This window comes from Anticarsia gemmatalis, chromosome 14 (assembly GCF_050436995.1).
Source record: "Anticarsia gemmatalis isolate Benzon Research Colony breed Stoneville strain chromosome 14, ilAntGemm2 primary, whole genome shotgun sequence".
Lineage (NCBI taxonomy): Eukaryota > Metazoa > Arthropoda > Insecta > Lepidoptera > Erebidae > Anticarsia > Anticarsia gemmatalis.
This window is the reverse complement of record NC_134758.1, coordinates 11,881,401-11,897,475: the sequence shown is the minus strand read 5'-3', so window position 1 is coordinate 11,897,475 and position 16,075 is coordinate 11,881,401. Positions and strand designations below refer to the sequence as shown.

General features: G+C 34.5%; 1 protein-coding gene across 4 annotated transcripts in view; it reads left to right on the top strand.

Moving 5' to 3' along the window:
• Positions 1-687: 687 nt before the first annotated feature.
• LOC142978232 (netrin-1-like) overlaps positions 688-16,075 on the top strand; it is a 179,428-nt gene continuing 164,040 nt past the window's right edge. For 3 of the 4 annotated variants that reach the window (XM_076122578.1, XM_076122577.1, XM_076122579.1), the window contains exon 1: positions 689-1,815. In XM_076122578.1, coding sequence (XP_075978693.1) covers positions 798-1,815 — 1,018 coding nt within the window. In that variant the 5' untranslated portion in view covers positions 689-797. Of the gene's footprint in view, positions 1,816-16,075 lie in introns of all 4 variants that reach the window. The other variant, XM_076122580.1, reaches the window with a different exon arrangement.

The window sequence follows — 16,075 nt, the reverse complement described above, 5'->3', positions numbered from 1 at the left end:
CGGTAAAAATATGTTTAATGAATTTAACATAAAAAAATATGTCACGTACACATAAAATTATGTTATATCCCACGTCTCACAAGAAAAGCCTCATAAAATACAAACACAACAAAGAAATAAACCAAATAGTAATATAATCATCCCCTAACAAACAACCCTGTAAATACAATCACAAATAAACATCATAAAAAACTGAACGAAAAACAACAAGCGTTTTGTGCCGAGCGGTGGGGAACCCTAAACGAAACGAACGAAAGCTCAGGGGGTTAACTTATGAATTAGTCTCAGGTACGATGGGTGCGTGGAGTGGCGCATTCTTCTGCTCTCGGATAAAAGCGTCTGGCAATCACCCGCGTACACAATGTGAGACCCGACACCCCATACTACGCTCCACAAATTAGCCACGACTGTAATTAAAACTACAGACACAAATTATTCTATTGAACGCCACACTATTATTCGTTTGATTGTTGGTAGTACTCGTGGTAGCTAAGTAATAAGCTTTCTATCGCGGAAGTGCACAATACACTCAACAACAAATAAGCTCGTTGATGTCGTTTGTACAACGAGCAGGTAATTTATACTTAACTACTATCTAATCAAATCACACACGATATTAAAAACACAAAACTTTCACTGTGAGCGCGACAGTCGTAGTCGCGTATTGCGCGCGGTGCCGAAGCTGCGAAGCTCCGCCGCCCCGCCAGTCCGCCGCCGGCTGTCGACCGGCGCGCACGTGCCGCTCTACGCGCCCTCCCACGGAAACTTTACGCGAGTGATTGTGACAGTGAGTGAGCATGCCCGCCCGCGCCGTGGCCCTCCTAGCCACCGCGGCCCTCGCGCTCGCCGCCACCCCGCCCGACCCCTGCTACGAGGATGGCCGCCCGCGCCGCTGCATCCCCGACTTCGTCAACGCTGCCTTCGGAGCCCCCGTCGTCGCCTCCTCCATCTGCGGCCGACGAGGACCTGAACGACTCTGCGACCCGCCTGGAGAACAACCCCCGGAGAACGCTTGCAGGGTGTGCGACGCTGCCAGATCTGACCGACGGCACTCTCCGACGCACTTGACTGATTTGAACAACCCTCACGATGTTACTTGCTGGAGGTCCGCTCCCATCCCTCCTACTTCATACGACTCCCCTCCTGACAACGTATCTCTTACTTTATCCCTCGGGAAGAAGTATGAGTTAACTTACGTTAGCTTACAATTCTGTCCTAAAGCCGCACGTCCCGATTCCGTAGCGATTTACAAGAGCGCGGACTACGGCGTGACTTGGCAACCGTTTCAATTCTACTCCAGCCAATGTAGACGGGTTTACGGAAGGGCTAATAAGGCGACTGTGACTGCGGCCAACGAGCAGGAAGCCCGATGCTCTGACAGTCATAGATTAGCTGGTGAAAGTTCTGGAGGGGCTCGACTAGCCTTTAGCACTTTGGAGGGACGTCCGAGTGCGGCAAACTTTGATATATCCCCGGTACTGCAAGACTGGGTGACTGCCACTGACGTGAGGGTTGTGTTCAACCGTCTGCACATGGTGAACGAGGGTGACGAGGTGGATAATAAGAAGCAGGCGGCTCCGGGAAGCCAGCATTACGCGGTATCGGACTTTGCGGTCGGCGGGCGGTGCAAGTGTAACGGTCATGCTTCGAGGTGTATTCCCATGAAGGGCAGCGAGGCGGGTGCTGGCAGCGTGCAGCAGCTCACCTGCGACTGTAAGCACAACACCGCCGGCCGAGACTGCGAGCGATGCAAGCCCTTCCACTTCGACAGACCCTGGGGACGCGCCACTGCTCGAGACGCCAACGAATGCAAAGGTAAGAATTCAATTTACATTTATTCCGTTGCAGTATTTTTGTTTGTTTCGTAGATCAAATGTTTAAATTATCATGTGTAAATATTCAAAAGTCTTTTGTAAACATAAATTCTTGTAAAGGTGCGTAAAGTGATTAAATTTTGCTAATTTGCTTATTTGTATTCTGTTTCGTTATTTTAAATTTATTTGATGTCTCTGCTCTGTTTCTCATTTAAATGAATGTTTTGGTATTAAGATTAATGAGATTGTATTTCGTTAACGTCCGTTTGAGTCGAGCTCCATTTGTGTACTTTCAACAGATAACATTACGAAAAATATATTTAAAAAGTTAATTATAGAGGCTATTTTTGAAAGAGACATAATTCTCAATTTTCACTTTAAAAAGTCGTCATAAACCTATCAACGAATTCTTCTATAACCCCTTCATCACTTCCGACTCTACAGTGAGCTCTACCATCGCAGATATTATTATAACCACTAGTTAAAGTAATTGATTTACGGCACGACACCGCCGTCCGTTAATTATCATTTATGACTTATAAAGTTTTACGCCCCAACTCAGGCACATCCATCATGCATTGATGAGAGTGGAAAGTAGAGCGATGTAGAGTTTGGAATTTTATATTTTGTTACTTATCGTGGACGCTTGGCAATTTAAAATAAACTGGTTTGGTGTAATTTTGGGTAAAATTAATCGGTTTAAAGTTAAAACTGTCTGGAGCTGTTTCTTTTTTCAACTTTGTATCTATAGCTAGAAATATTAAAAACGTTGCCAACCTTCATCCTTTTGCATGATTGATCAATTTAAACAGAGAGAATTAGGTTATGCGGAAACCTAAATAGCTAAAAACTAAGTAGAGTTTCGTAGCCATTGTCTTAAAAAATTCGATCGCTACATTTTTTACGTGTATATTATCATCGTACCATTTATGTAGAGATGAGTTTGCCAAATTAGATTTTAATAATACGACACGTAGATAATCTTACTGCACTCTACATTAAATCAACAAAAACTCTACCTAACAACTTCTAATTATAGTCTAAGTAGAGTCCACTAAAAACAAACGTAGAGCTTATTAAAGAATGATTTGACAAAACTGTCACTCATTTTATTTCTCTAAGCCTTTAAAAGAATTCCAATGGGATATTTACTTATGATTTTGTCTTCACAATTATCTCTGCCCGTATCATCGGTAGAGCTAACAAACTCTACCGCGATAATAGAGCTGCGCCCACGCATCCGTACTCTATGATTTGTAACCACAGACCCGTATTATCATAAATTTACAAACTATACTTTTAAAGACGTCTCAAGGACTCTATTTTCCATTTTACTATTATTATACCCCTTTAATGTAATGGTAGAGTTCTTATATAGAGTTTTATGTACATCGGTGTATTCATTTTTGGATTTTTTATTGTTTTTTTTTGTGCCAGCAATGTAGAGTTAGAAAAACTCTTTATAAGGTTATTAAATTTGAAAGCTATTATTTTAATTGGTTTGTTTTAGTTGCGTCACTTGGTTTTTATGCTCTACCTATAGGTATTGGTGTGAGAAAAAGTAGATTATGTAAGTAGAGATCAAAGTAATAATCGCCATAGTCATTTAATAAATTTTGTGTATCTATTTTGCTTTTCAATATAAGATTGATTTAAATGCGTCCCTTGCTTGGATTGCAGGTAGCTTAAAAATAGCTATACAATAATAAGAGATGGACTAAACTGTAGTAAAAAGCATATCTTAATACTATCAGTTCATCAGGAAGTTACTTCAATAGAGCTACGAGTAAGTGAAGAAAAAAATAGTGGTAGAATTGCAACAAAGTGACAATTTAAAACGAAAAGCTAAGAAATCTCGAACTACGTGTGGCAAGACAAAATAAACCAACATTTTTCGCACCACAATTTCAACCCATAAATATCTTTACACGCGCCATTTTAATCTCAATACAAAATAAATAAAAATAGAGCCATAAAAACTATGATTCGGTAATAAAAGCCATTTCAGTGTATTGCTCTACCGTAGAGACGATATCTGTTCATTCAGAAGCACCCACATGTAGAAATATACGCCCAACACTTTTATATTATTTCTATAAAACTCGTAACTTGTATTGCTTTGATAAATAGGCTCTATAGAAAATACCAGTATATCTTGAACCCTCGCGGACGATAAACTCGCAAATATTTTTATGAGTCCGAAGGTTTTTTTATGGCTCTATGTATGCTGGTCGGTAGAGTAATAAAATGTAAGTCGATTTTAAATTGATTGTGGGAATTGTATCCAAGTTTATATTTTCCGAACCAATATTATAGTAATGATTGAGATAATAATATAGCAATGTTTGTAGAGAAGTGATCTACGAAAATTACTCACTCTAAAATTAGGTATGCTGTTACAAAGTTGAAAGGACCTGTCAGTCGTTCAATAAATATTTTAGCAATATCAATTACTTTACTAATTTCATCTTATCTTATTTCCTATCTTAGTAATTATTATCACTTGCTCTAACGGTGAAGGAAAACGTCGTGATGAAACGTCCTCATTTCTTGAAGTAATTAAGCTAAGTCCCCATCCCGCACTTGGCCATCTTGCTGGACTCAAGACCTAACCCTTCCCTCGTTTGTGAGAAGACCCTTGCTCAGCAGTGGAACAGCTAACTGTTTTTTAAACATTGTTATAAAAGTAGATGCAGTAATGCAATCGACCTAAAACTGCACCTTTTTAGTCCTTGGTTTTAAACTAGGTTTACAATTTTATAAGTTATATTATATGAAATCGGAGTTTAATAACGATGGTATGAAATTATTCAACATACTTGATCCACAATGAATTTTATTAATTTCTTACAGTTGTATGAAGTCTTTCAATGTTTACCTTTCTCATTGGGAATGAAGGACAAATTCAATGTGCCCATAAAATAACCATTAAGATAGTCTGATCGATGTCTCTCATTCCAAGTTTATGACTAAATCCTTGTAAAAATACAAACGTACGGTATAAGGAACCGTAAGGTGTCTGTCTAACTGTCTGTCACTCTTTCACAGCTAAATCACTAAACAGATTTTAATGTAATTCTGCATAGACATCTCTAAGGTACATAGGTTTTGTAGTTAAAAAAACAACGCTTAAATATACAGACACGCTCTGCAGCAGACCAGTAGCGCGATTCTGTATAGTCGGTACTTCAAAATTTCTCGATGTAGGTCGGTTGTCGGTAGTCGATAGAAGTAGAGAATCGAGCTACTGTCATCGATAAATTTTGTATGAAAATCTGATCAGCGCCTCTGACGGGTGTCGTAGGAAATATTTTGACACTACATTCTAAATGTCAAAATTTCGATACTCGACTATACAGAATCGCGCTGCAGGTCGGTTGTTGGTAGTCGTTAGTAGTAGAGAATCGAGCTACTGTGCGGTTCAGCTAGTATTTAATATTATAAATGAGAATTTGCTTCCGATATTTTTTTTAAGAATTCACGAAGGTAAAAACCGAACCCTATTACTAAGTCTCTACTTACAATATAAGTTTAAAATATTAAGGGGGGTCGTATTTTTTTGGTACCCCCTCGTGCTTGGCCAGTATTTTTCTTTCAAAACGGCCGAACCGATTTGGATATAACATGACATGATGAAAGACAGGCTTGTTAAGGCTAAATAATAACAAGGGCTTACCTATAGGCATAGCTGTAATAAATAAATTGCAAGTTAAATATAAAAAATCTCTTATGTCGATCTGTATCGAGATGATTTAGTTTTATTATGTTATTTAACGTTAAACTGGTGTAACTGTCCAGGGCTTGCTTTATTGTTTGTCACCCTTGTGTAGGGCTGCCACGGTTGATAAAAGTAAAATTAATTTTTCGACTAAAAATGCTTGAAGACCTAAATAATAACTTCAGGTGATTTTAATAATTGTATATTTTATACTATTATAATATTGTGATGATTCTTTTCACCCATATTTTGATACATAAGGTCCTATTTTTAGTTGCTTTCTATTAACGGGTATAATAAATTTATTAAAGTAATATTCATCTGTTTGGGTTGCTACTGGAAATTCTCCTTTAAAAAAGTAATTAGATTTACCTGGCCACCACATTTTGGGTTTTTAAAAAACATCAATTTAGGAGTAAAGAAAGAGATAAATTAGACTTTTTCAACATTATCAGCTCAAAAATAGTCATTTTATCGGCTGGTCCTTTTTGAAAAGGCTTACGTCACCTAATAGGCGTGTAGTCGTGTTTGTAATTTATGTGCTCTGCAAAAGGTACAGATTACACTTATCTAGGAATTCGCTATCTTAGGAATTTTAGAATAAATAACATCTAAATTGGTTTCCGAATTCCTATCGAAGAACTCAATTAAAAATTTTAACTTAAAATTAAGATATCTACGAATATTTCTATTTTGTATAGAATATTATTAACAATATGTTGATTAGATCTTTGTCCTTCTGTCACATCAAAACAGCTGAACCAATTTTGATAAAAATTTGCAAGTTAGTAGGTTATGCCACGGAAAAAGTCATTGGCTACTTTTAAAACAAACAGAGCCAGGGGCAATTCGTTTAACCTTACCTTACAAACAAATATAGAAAATCCCTGTAATGCTATCACGGCTAAACCGTTATAGCGATTCTGACACATATTTTGAATAGAAAGATAGAGTAATTTAGAGATTTTTTTACGAAAATTACCCAGGAAAGGAAGTGCTAGGGTCAGAATCAGTTTACAATGTAAATTAAGTATAGATGTCAAACTACTTAAAATATACACATAAAATTCTCAGTTATGCAAATTATCTAAGGATGTTTTTCATTCCCCGTTAAGTGTCAAGTAATTATACACACTCAATAAAAACATAGTACCATATATTTTAGTGTTTAGTACAGCTAGGATTTCCGTCCGGTTTTACTTGTTGTTAATATATGCACGTACAATCATGTGGTAGATAAGTGGGAAATCTGTGGCTTTTGTATTATTGTGGTTTAAATATTATGATGCGGGATATGATGATGGTGGATGTTGTGCTTGATTTGATACAGTTTTCATCTTCTAATAGAATTTAAAAAAATGAAGGATAATAAGGAGAATCATATATCAAATAATCCTTGACCCACAATTGACCGTAGATGAATTTGCTTTATTGTATAGTTAAAGCGAGCACCTTGTGTTAAAAGCACCATAAAAAACGGTTTGGTTTGTCGTCAATTAGCGAATCAATATTTAATATCGAACATCTTATTGCTTATTTAAATTTGCGTGTGGTCATATACATTGTATACGATATACAATAGGTTTTACAGTTCAATTAATTCACGAACCTATAAAGAATCTGAAAAACTAACGAATTCTTACCTATTTGACTTACTAGTGATACTACCATAATAAAATTAAGTCCTCCATAAAATAACTTAAAAAACAGGTTTCACGTTAACGTCTCAGCCCTACGTATCCTAGTGATTGATAATATCAGTATATTTGTGAAGGAACATCGCGACGACATGTTTTATAGCCGAGGAAGTGATAAAAACCTTGTATTTGATTATGTCTTATTTCCTTTACGACTTACAAATGGTATATTTGAATAAACGCATTCTTGTTTCACGTCGATCAATTGTTATGGAGTAATGGAGACATTCTTGTCTAAAAAATATATTGTGTAAGGTATGAGGGTTGAAAAATAGTAAATTTTTTTTTGCTGCTTCACTGTTATTGCTCATGTAATCTCCCAATTCAAGTCTATATGTAGCCTTCCTCAATAAATGGACTATTGAATACAGTTTTTTTTAATCCGAAGCAGTAGGTCCAGAGATAAGGTCGTTAAAATAGATGCACGAATAAACTTTTAAGCTTTCATTATTGGTATAAATACCTATTACATTTAGTCTCAGAAATAAGAAATAAAATAGCTAGGAACCAAAAACGCAATACGCTCAAACATTGTTAAATCACAGTTTGCCTTCTCAAGGAAAAATATATGTAGTTGGTTGGTTTCATGAGCCTGTATTATACTTAAAATATCTAACTTCAAAATAGTGACTATTTTAGAACATATTATCAAGACGTCTGACCAAAGTTTAATCCAAAAAGCTGATATTTATATCGCTATCAATTAGTTTAGCTTCAAATATAAACATAACTAGCAATCTTTCTTTGATTGTAGAAGCAAAGCTTAGAGAATGTTATATTCAGTCATAGATTTATCCAGAAGTCGACCTTTCTAATCTAACATTAGGTAAAGGTACTTCGGATAAAGCCAAGCCGGTGTTTCAGATTGGTATCGTGTTTGTGGTCGCCTATTTAATATTTTAGTTTGTAGGATAAAGTTTATTGTCAATAAAATGAAAAAGGTCAACAGTCTGATGTCTGGAGTAGTTAATTTTATTTAAAGCTTTTCGTTATGGCTTTGTCTGGCTGAGAACTGATTCACTTAGGAAATTGATTTTAAGAGTATAATTGTCAATTTTGCATAGAACTCTACCACTATTGACTATGGACAACTGGCCATCTTTCGAGAAATTTTGTATGAATAACGAATTTTATTTATTTAGATAACTATTTTGGCCGCATATTTTAAATGTCAAACTCTCGATACTTGATGGTAAACTTGATTATTCGGTTTGTAGAAAGACTTATTCCTCAATAGAATAAAAATATCTGTCTATACCTAGCATCGATAGCCAACTGGTATAAATTGATACCTCCCACGCAAGTGGTCGCAGGTTCAAACCCGAGGCAACACACCAAATACTTTTTGAAGTCATGTATGTCTTAGAAATAATTATCACTTGCTCTAACGGTGAAGGAACACATCGTGACGAAACCAGCTTGGATGCCTAAAAAATTGTTTAAGACATTGATTGAGGGCATGCAAAGTCCCCAACCCGCACTTGGCCAGCGTGGTGGACTCAAGGCCTAACCCCTCCCTCATTCCGGGAGGAGACACTTGCTCAGCAGTGGGACATGAATGGGTTAAAGATTTTTATCTATACCTACAACCGAAACTAACTAACACATTATGTAAAAGCAATTGTGATTTATGTACCTCAAGACAGGTACAGTTAGATCTTGAAAAAAATCTCAGCCTATTTGGTTCTGCTACCATTAATTTAGCTGCAAAAGCAATAAATAAATAAAACTAGATCTAGTCCATGTGTGGTACATATAACATACGTAACAAGTCGTAACGATACGCGGTGTGGGCAGGAGTCCACCTACGACGTTGTTTTATCACCTGTCCCATCACTACGCTGACTTACTACCTATGTTATATATTGTGAAGAAACTACACTTGTTTCTGTTGTGAAGTTTGCATAAAGTAAGGTACTATTTGTTCTTGTAAATTTATATAGAATTATAGCTAAAAAGATGGAATTTCCGTTAGTCAAATGGCTTAAATAGCAGACCTTTCATTAAGAGGTCGTCTGTGATGCAATGGCTTCAAATCTCACCCATTGCATCACGTATGTATACCTTCTCTTATAGGCTTTTGGTTTTGGCTCGAGGGTTTAACAATATTGTATATATCCATATAATGTTATATATCCATATAACAATAAAAAAACAAGTATCATATTTTTTGTCCAACCAATTCAGGGTAAAAAGCCTCAAATTTAGTCGCAGAATAAAAATATCTAATGAATATAATTGGCCCTTAATTAAAGACATACTGAACATAATATACTACACATATCTTAACAAACTTTTATTAAAAGAACAAACATCACAATACGAAAGTGACTACATAAAACAAGTAGTTATACGTATCGTAGGTAGAATTTCAAAGCATCGTTTACAAGCTATCAGAGCGGCAAACTATCAACAAAAACAAAACACGCTACCACTAATTTTGTCACGAGAAAAAATAAAACAAAAAAAGGTTTTGCAGATAAGCATAGAACATACGGACGTATATTTAGAGCTGGCTGTTCATTCGACTATCTGTTTGGCAGTGTCTCAACTGTGCGAGCTACTAGCGTGAGTTAGTAAGCTAGTAGAACGACTTTTGGCTTCATTTTGGTGTAGTTATTGGAGTAATTACTAAATATGAGAGATGAATTGTTTGATATTGGTTGATTTTTTACTTAGTTTACTAGTCGAAAACTTTGAATTTAATAACCATACAGTAAATGTGGCTTTTAATTTCCTCAGTCCTTTTTCGATTTTATTAGTTAAATTCTATCGTTTGGCTATTTTTTTCCAGCCGCCCGCGCCCGCTTGTTTTGATTAAAAAAATGTCTTCTAATATTTCTTTAGCTAATTTATTATATTAATCTTATTGACATATCTAGTGGCTGCGGCCTAAAAACATGCAGAACTTACTTTTCAAAACTTTTTTGGATTTTTTTTAGCTAAACACTAACGACTAATAGATACGACCTAGATAAGTCTAGGTCCTATCTTTAGTAAGCTAAAGATAAGTAAATTCACCCATAATACACCCATCAATAAATTAGTCGTACTAAACATAGCTTACCGGTGAATCACATTTGTATTATTGCAGTCAAATTAATTCAGCTTTTATTGTTGTAAGTTTATAGCATTTAGATCTAGATGTAGTTTAGTATTGAGTTTTATAGTCGGCGCTAAAGATTAACCTAGTTAGTTATAGGCCGCATTTATATTGACAAGGATCTTGTCTTTATGAGAACACATTCCTTCTAGACATTGCAATGATTTAGTTAATGTTTTATGCACTGTTTTATAATACGTAAAATTACATTAAGAAAGCTTGCGATTTGCACGCGTATTAAGGCTCAACTAGCCAGTTTTTATTGCAATAGGCTGTCTTTTACACAGGACTAACATTGCGAACGGGGAAACACGAAAAACAATTCTGCCAGCATCTTCGGGTATATCAACATAAAGTTATGTATTCATTGTATATACTATATTTATATGTGCTAGTGCCTTGTGTTGCCTAAACCTCTGCCTGCTACTTCGGATATAACACGCGTGATATTATGACGTATGAAATATCTTTGTGTTCTTGCAGTGGGTTTCCAATTATCTTCATAATAATTCTCACCAAAATCAGTTCAGTGGTTTAACCGCGAAACAGTAAGAAACAAATTTTACATTTTTTATCGAGAAAATCAAGTATATAGGAATATAGTGTTAAGTGTAACTTAATATAAAATCAACTAGTAAACAATTACTTGAACTCACTCATAGAGTAGTACTCAGTGAGCATTATCTCAAAAATAAAATAACGCTCAGCTATTGTTGGCGCGGCCCCAACTTGGATATAAAGCGGCGCATTCACTGGCACAATGGACTAGTCATGTGCGATTATTTGACCAATTATTTCTTGTTTATTGCTAGCTTTATTTTGACTGCAATTTTGTTTTGAACATTATTTTAGTTGACGTTATGAAACTTAATTGCCATCGATGGTGTTAGCGGATGTGTTGATTATGATGTCCCAGGTTTGATTTCCAAATTTTATTTACTAATTGTCGATTTTATGTATTGGTAGTTCTTAAAGTAGCAATAAAGCTAGAAAACTTAAAAGAAACAATAAAATCCTAATGTCATGTCCAAATAGTTTTTAGTTACCTTATTCTGAAATGAATAAGCACTAAGCTCTCCTTTGACAAACATGAAATGACGCGTTGTGGGAGGACACCTATACACTCTATATAGACCTAAGTTGAATGAATGGATAAAGATCTATATGTGTAATAGAGCTTCGAAACCTGGATTCATTTCTTTAGTTTTAAATACAGGCTACTGGCTCGGCGGTACGGTCAAAAATTACCTATACTACATGAACATTTCAAATAGTTTGCAAGTAAGTAAGTTTACGAAATAAAGGACATATAGAATTTAATAAACCTGATATATAATTAATATAAAAAAAAAGAATTACAATATTATTTATTTTAAAATTATATTTCTAAACTTAATCTATACTATAATATTATAAAGCTGAAGAGTTTGTTTGTTTGTTTGAACGCGCTAATCTCAGAAACTACTGGTCCGATTTGGAAAATTCTTTCAGTGTTAGATAGTCCATTTATCGAGGAAGGTTATAGGCTACCAAATCATCACGCTACTACCAATAGGAGCAGAGTAATCGTGAAAAATGTTACAAAAACGGGGATAATTTTGACCCATTCTCTCTTATGTGACGCAAGCGAAGTTGCGCGGGTCAGCTAGTGCTACATAAAAATCAAAATTTAATTGTAATAATAAAACATATACAAAAAGGAAAGGTGACCACGTAAACTACGACGCCAAACGTGAGGACATTAAATCATATTCTATACATGAAGCTTAAATCCAAATTGTGGCAAGCATCCACCATTTCAGGGGAAACGTTTGTCCTGTAGTTTCCATTCCAATTTGCTTAGTTCCAAGTAATAGCGGGCCATATATCGGATTTGCAGTTACTACGGAATAGTACCGAGAATTTACACACAGGAATATCCAGTAACTGTGCTTTTGTAATAGGTATTGAAGGAGATACTGTGATAGCATTGTACTGCCTGAAATCTGGGACTGTGTTTTGGAGATAGAGTTTCTTTTACCCATTGTTTTATGGATGTAAATTGAAGTATTGTGTGAAAATATAGACATAAATAATAAAAAATGCAGAAAGTATTAATTTAGAATATATGATTCTCATTCTCATTCATACACACAAAGTAGTAAGTTTGGATAAACTACGTGGATAACTTTGTGAGCTACACATTTACATAAAAATCATTGTTAAAAGTTTTAATAAGAAAAGTGTGTAATTCGGTTTTTTTTCTAAATAAATAATAGGGACAGTTCTCTTAATTAAAGCGTAAAAATAAAACTTAGATCTAGTTTTGTACTTATTATTTTCTTAAAAAAGAATTAAAAAGTTTAGTGCGCTATGAAAAAAATATTTTAGAATTATCCCTCTTAAAAATTATTTTAGGTCTTTTCTGGAAATCGTTTTACACGTGGCGTTAATTTCTTTTTACACTGCAAATTAATATGTTCAGTAAGAAATGAATTTAATATGATTAAAAGGATCAATAAATAAAACTCCTATTTACTCTATCAATGCGTTTAATTTAAATACAAATTCAATTCATTGTAATATCGTAAGTGATTGGACGTGGGCCCATTGTTTTTCCAATATCTTTAAGCCCTTGGTGGTCTTTTGTACAACTATACATTATTATAATAATGTAAACGCCTACAGTGACAAACAGACTAACAGATAAATATGAGGATTATCCGCTGTCAAATTAGGAAGGTTTTATTGATGTTTTGCAATATGGAGTGATTAATATTTTGTAGTCATTTTGTAGCACATTAATTATGTTCTCAACTTTGTTGTTATTCACATTCGCTTATAATGTTTAAGGTGTCTTTTCTGTGCCACTGTTGAGTAAGGATTTTCTTCAGGTTAGAGTCTTACTTGCAGGACGAAATTTTTTTATTTTTTATTATTAACCTATACTGTCCCATTGTTGACGAAATTTAGCTTCTCAATATTTTCTGGACATAATTCATTAAACCACTGCTGAGTCTCTATAGAGACTAGTAAAGTCTGGGTTTCTTTGTATGTTTGTAAAAGTCCCCACGACACAAAAGCAATTAAAGTGCGTGAGTTCTTATATTTTAAAGAAGAAGAAATAGTACATTCTTAATTGGACTGTAGTATATAGTACCAAGTATGAGAAAAAGCATTTGACTGGTTACGAGCATTCAAAATATCGTAATAATACTCATTCCCGCAAGCAAAAAGCTTCCGGAAGCCATTTCTCCAAAATTCAATGCAAAACTAAAAGTAGCAGAAAAACTTAACCTACAAAAACTAAACCAGGTGGGTCAGTACCCGATACATTGTTCATTGTTTTTTCATTCCTATTGTACTTGAAGAAAAAATATAGTTTCGTTGCGAAGTGGGCGGCCAATCCTTAACACACACATCAATAACAATTGACAGGCGAAAACCTTAATAAACACAGCTTAAAACATCCAAAATTAAACGAAAATTAACCTTATTTTGATGCACATAAGAGTCATGTTATATTTATGTGAGATTGTAGTGAATTTTGCCATCAACGTCAAAAAGGACAACTTGACAGTTGTGTACTCTTTAAAGAATTAAAAATAAAAGATTTTGAATTATTACTTCCGTATTTTCGTAATGTTGGTACCGCTGCCCTTCGTTTGGTAATTTTGAAATCGTCATTACTGAATACAATGATCATTATTGCTTTTTTTGTTTTTTAAATGTGGGTTGAGGTTGCCTGTTGTGCGACTACTTACTTATATTATCACGCTTTGTTAAAAAGCTGTAAGCAGATACCACAGAATATAACTTAATAATGACAGCATTGCATCCTTCTGTTCCGTCACACTCTTATTTTCCACGTTTCTTGTTTTTATATTTCGCTTTCCTCGAAGCAACTTGCTGCTTCTTATATACGAAAATTCAAAATTATATGATATCTATGCAATATGTATTTATAGGCCTTTTGCTTATACGATTCATACTTACATCGATAATTATAATTGGATGGATTCATGAACGCAGATCCATCTTGCCATGTCAAATGGCCGCTAAAAATATTATTCATATTCTTGAAGAAGAATACCTGTGTTTTAAAGTCATCTGTTCTATCGTAATATTTATATTCGTAATTTGTTAATCAACGCCTAATATACGCAATTAACCGAAGATCAATAAATCAAAAGCAATTTTCTTCTACAATTATTAGAAAGTGTTCAATAGTTACAAAAGTTTACGACATCGTAGCGGGGGACCATTATAACATGACATTCTACAAGCTAATAAATTCACACGGTACAGTTGTCATAAATAAACAAGTTTGAACAAACAAACACTATTTATTTCACTTTTCAAACGGTACAGCACTTAAGGCATTTCCTTTAAGATTATGATTATCGACACGCGATTCCTCAATTACTATACGACCAGTTTACCCTGACCTCTCGATTTCTTCTTCCACCTTAATATGAAAACTACAGTAAATAATGTGATAGGTCAAATTATACTGGTTTTTATGATGACATTATCCAGTGTAAGTTGACCTCTCATTTGTGATACGTTGTTCTATAAATGGAGCCGTCTGAGCTTTTTGATAGGTCAATGTATATTGGATTTTTACTAATATTTCTTTTAAAAATTCGAAAATTGTTTAGCTATTTGTCGAGTGCGCGCCCTTATTGTGATTAGGCCTTATTATATGCAGTTAAAATACTTGGGTATTTGAGGTTTGTTATTTTTTGTTGCGGTAATCACAGCCATGTTTATGTTGTTAGAAAGTTATGTTGGCATCTTGGGAACCTTGAACACCGCCTGTTAGTTGGACATTTTTGATTAAATTGCGTTTATAGAAGAAAATAGTTTTAAAGTAAAAATTTACGCATTTAATTCATAAATATGAGGAATTTAAACTCTTCCGAAGAACAGATTTTTAGTTTAAAATGATCTCAAATCAACCTAAAAACAATCTGAAACCGCCAACTAAAATTATTCTATCCAAAAATTAAATTCTATTAAAAATAAGTTCATCCATAGATATTAAAACGTCAAGATAATTTAAAAAATAATCTCTCAGAAGCCGCCGATAGATTTAAACTCTATGATTGATGACCGGCGATGACACTAATGACAGTTAAATGTGCGTTCGGAAAACTTATAAAACTAATTGTCTATGTCGTTAGAATGTTTAGGCTGTACAGGTGGTTGTCCGTGCTTTGAATGATTAGTTGTTGAAAAAAACTGCATTAGCGAATAAGTAATGATTATAATTATTAATCACACGTCCAATTTATTTGTAATTGATTGATTAATATTAAGTAATGATTTCAACAAGATGATGATTGGATGATGATTTATTATCTTGGTATTGTTTTTAGGATATTTAAACCTAATTTAATTATTGTTCAGCAGATTAATTAACAGATAATAGGTGCCTCAGAACTAAATAAATAATCACAAGTTTAGTTTGATACTCAAAATGTCTGCTTCAGTCAAAGTATTCTTTTAAAAATTATCTGGGCTTTTTTATCAATACATTTTCCTGTTGTGCTCGGGTTTTCAGTTCTTCACTCAGGTTAAGTGATTACCAAAGCTACCCCCTGCCTCAAATTATATCTAAGCCTAATTTCTTATTGCTTTGATTTCCTAAGAAAGTCTATCAAAATTTACATATAGTAGATATATAAAACTACTATATTTCCCCAATGTCCAAACATTTTCTATAACATCAAAAGTACACGTTCGCGCTGCGAGTACGGGC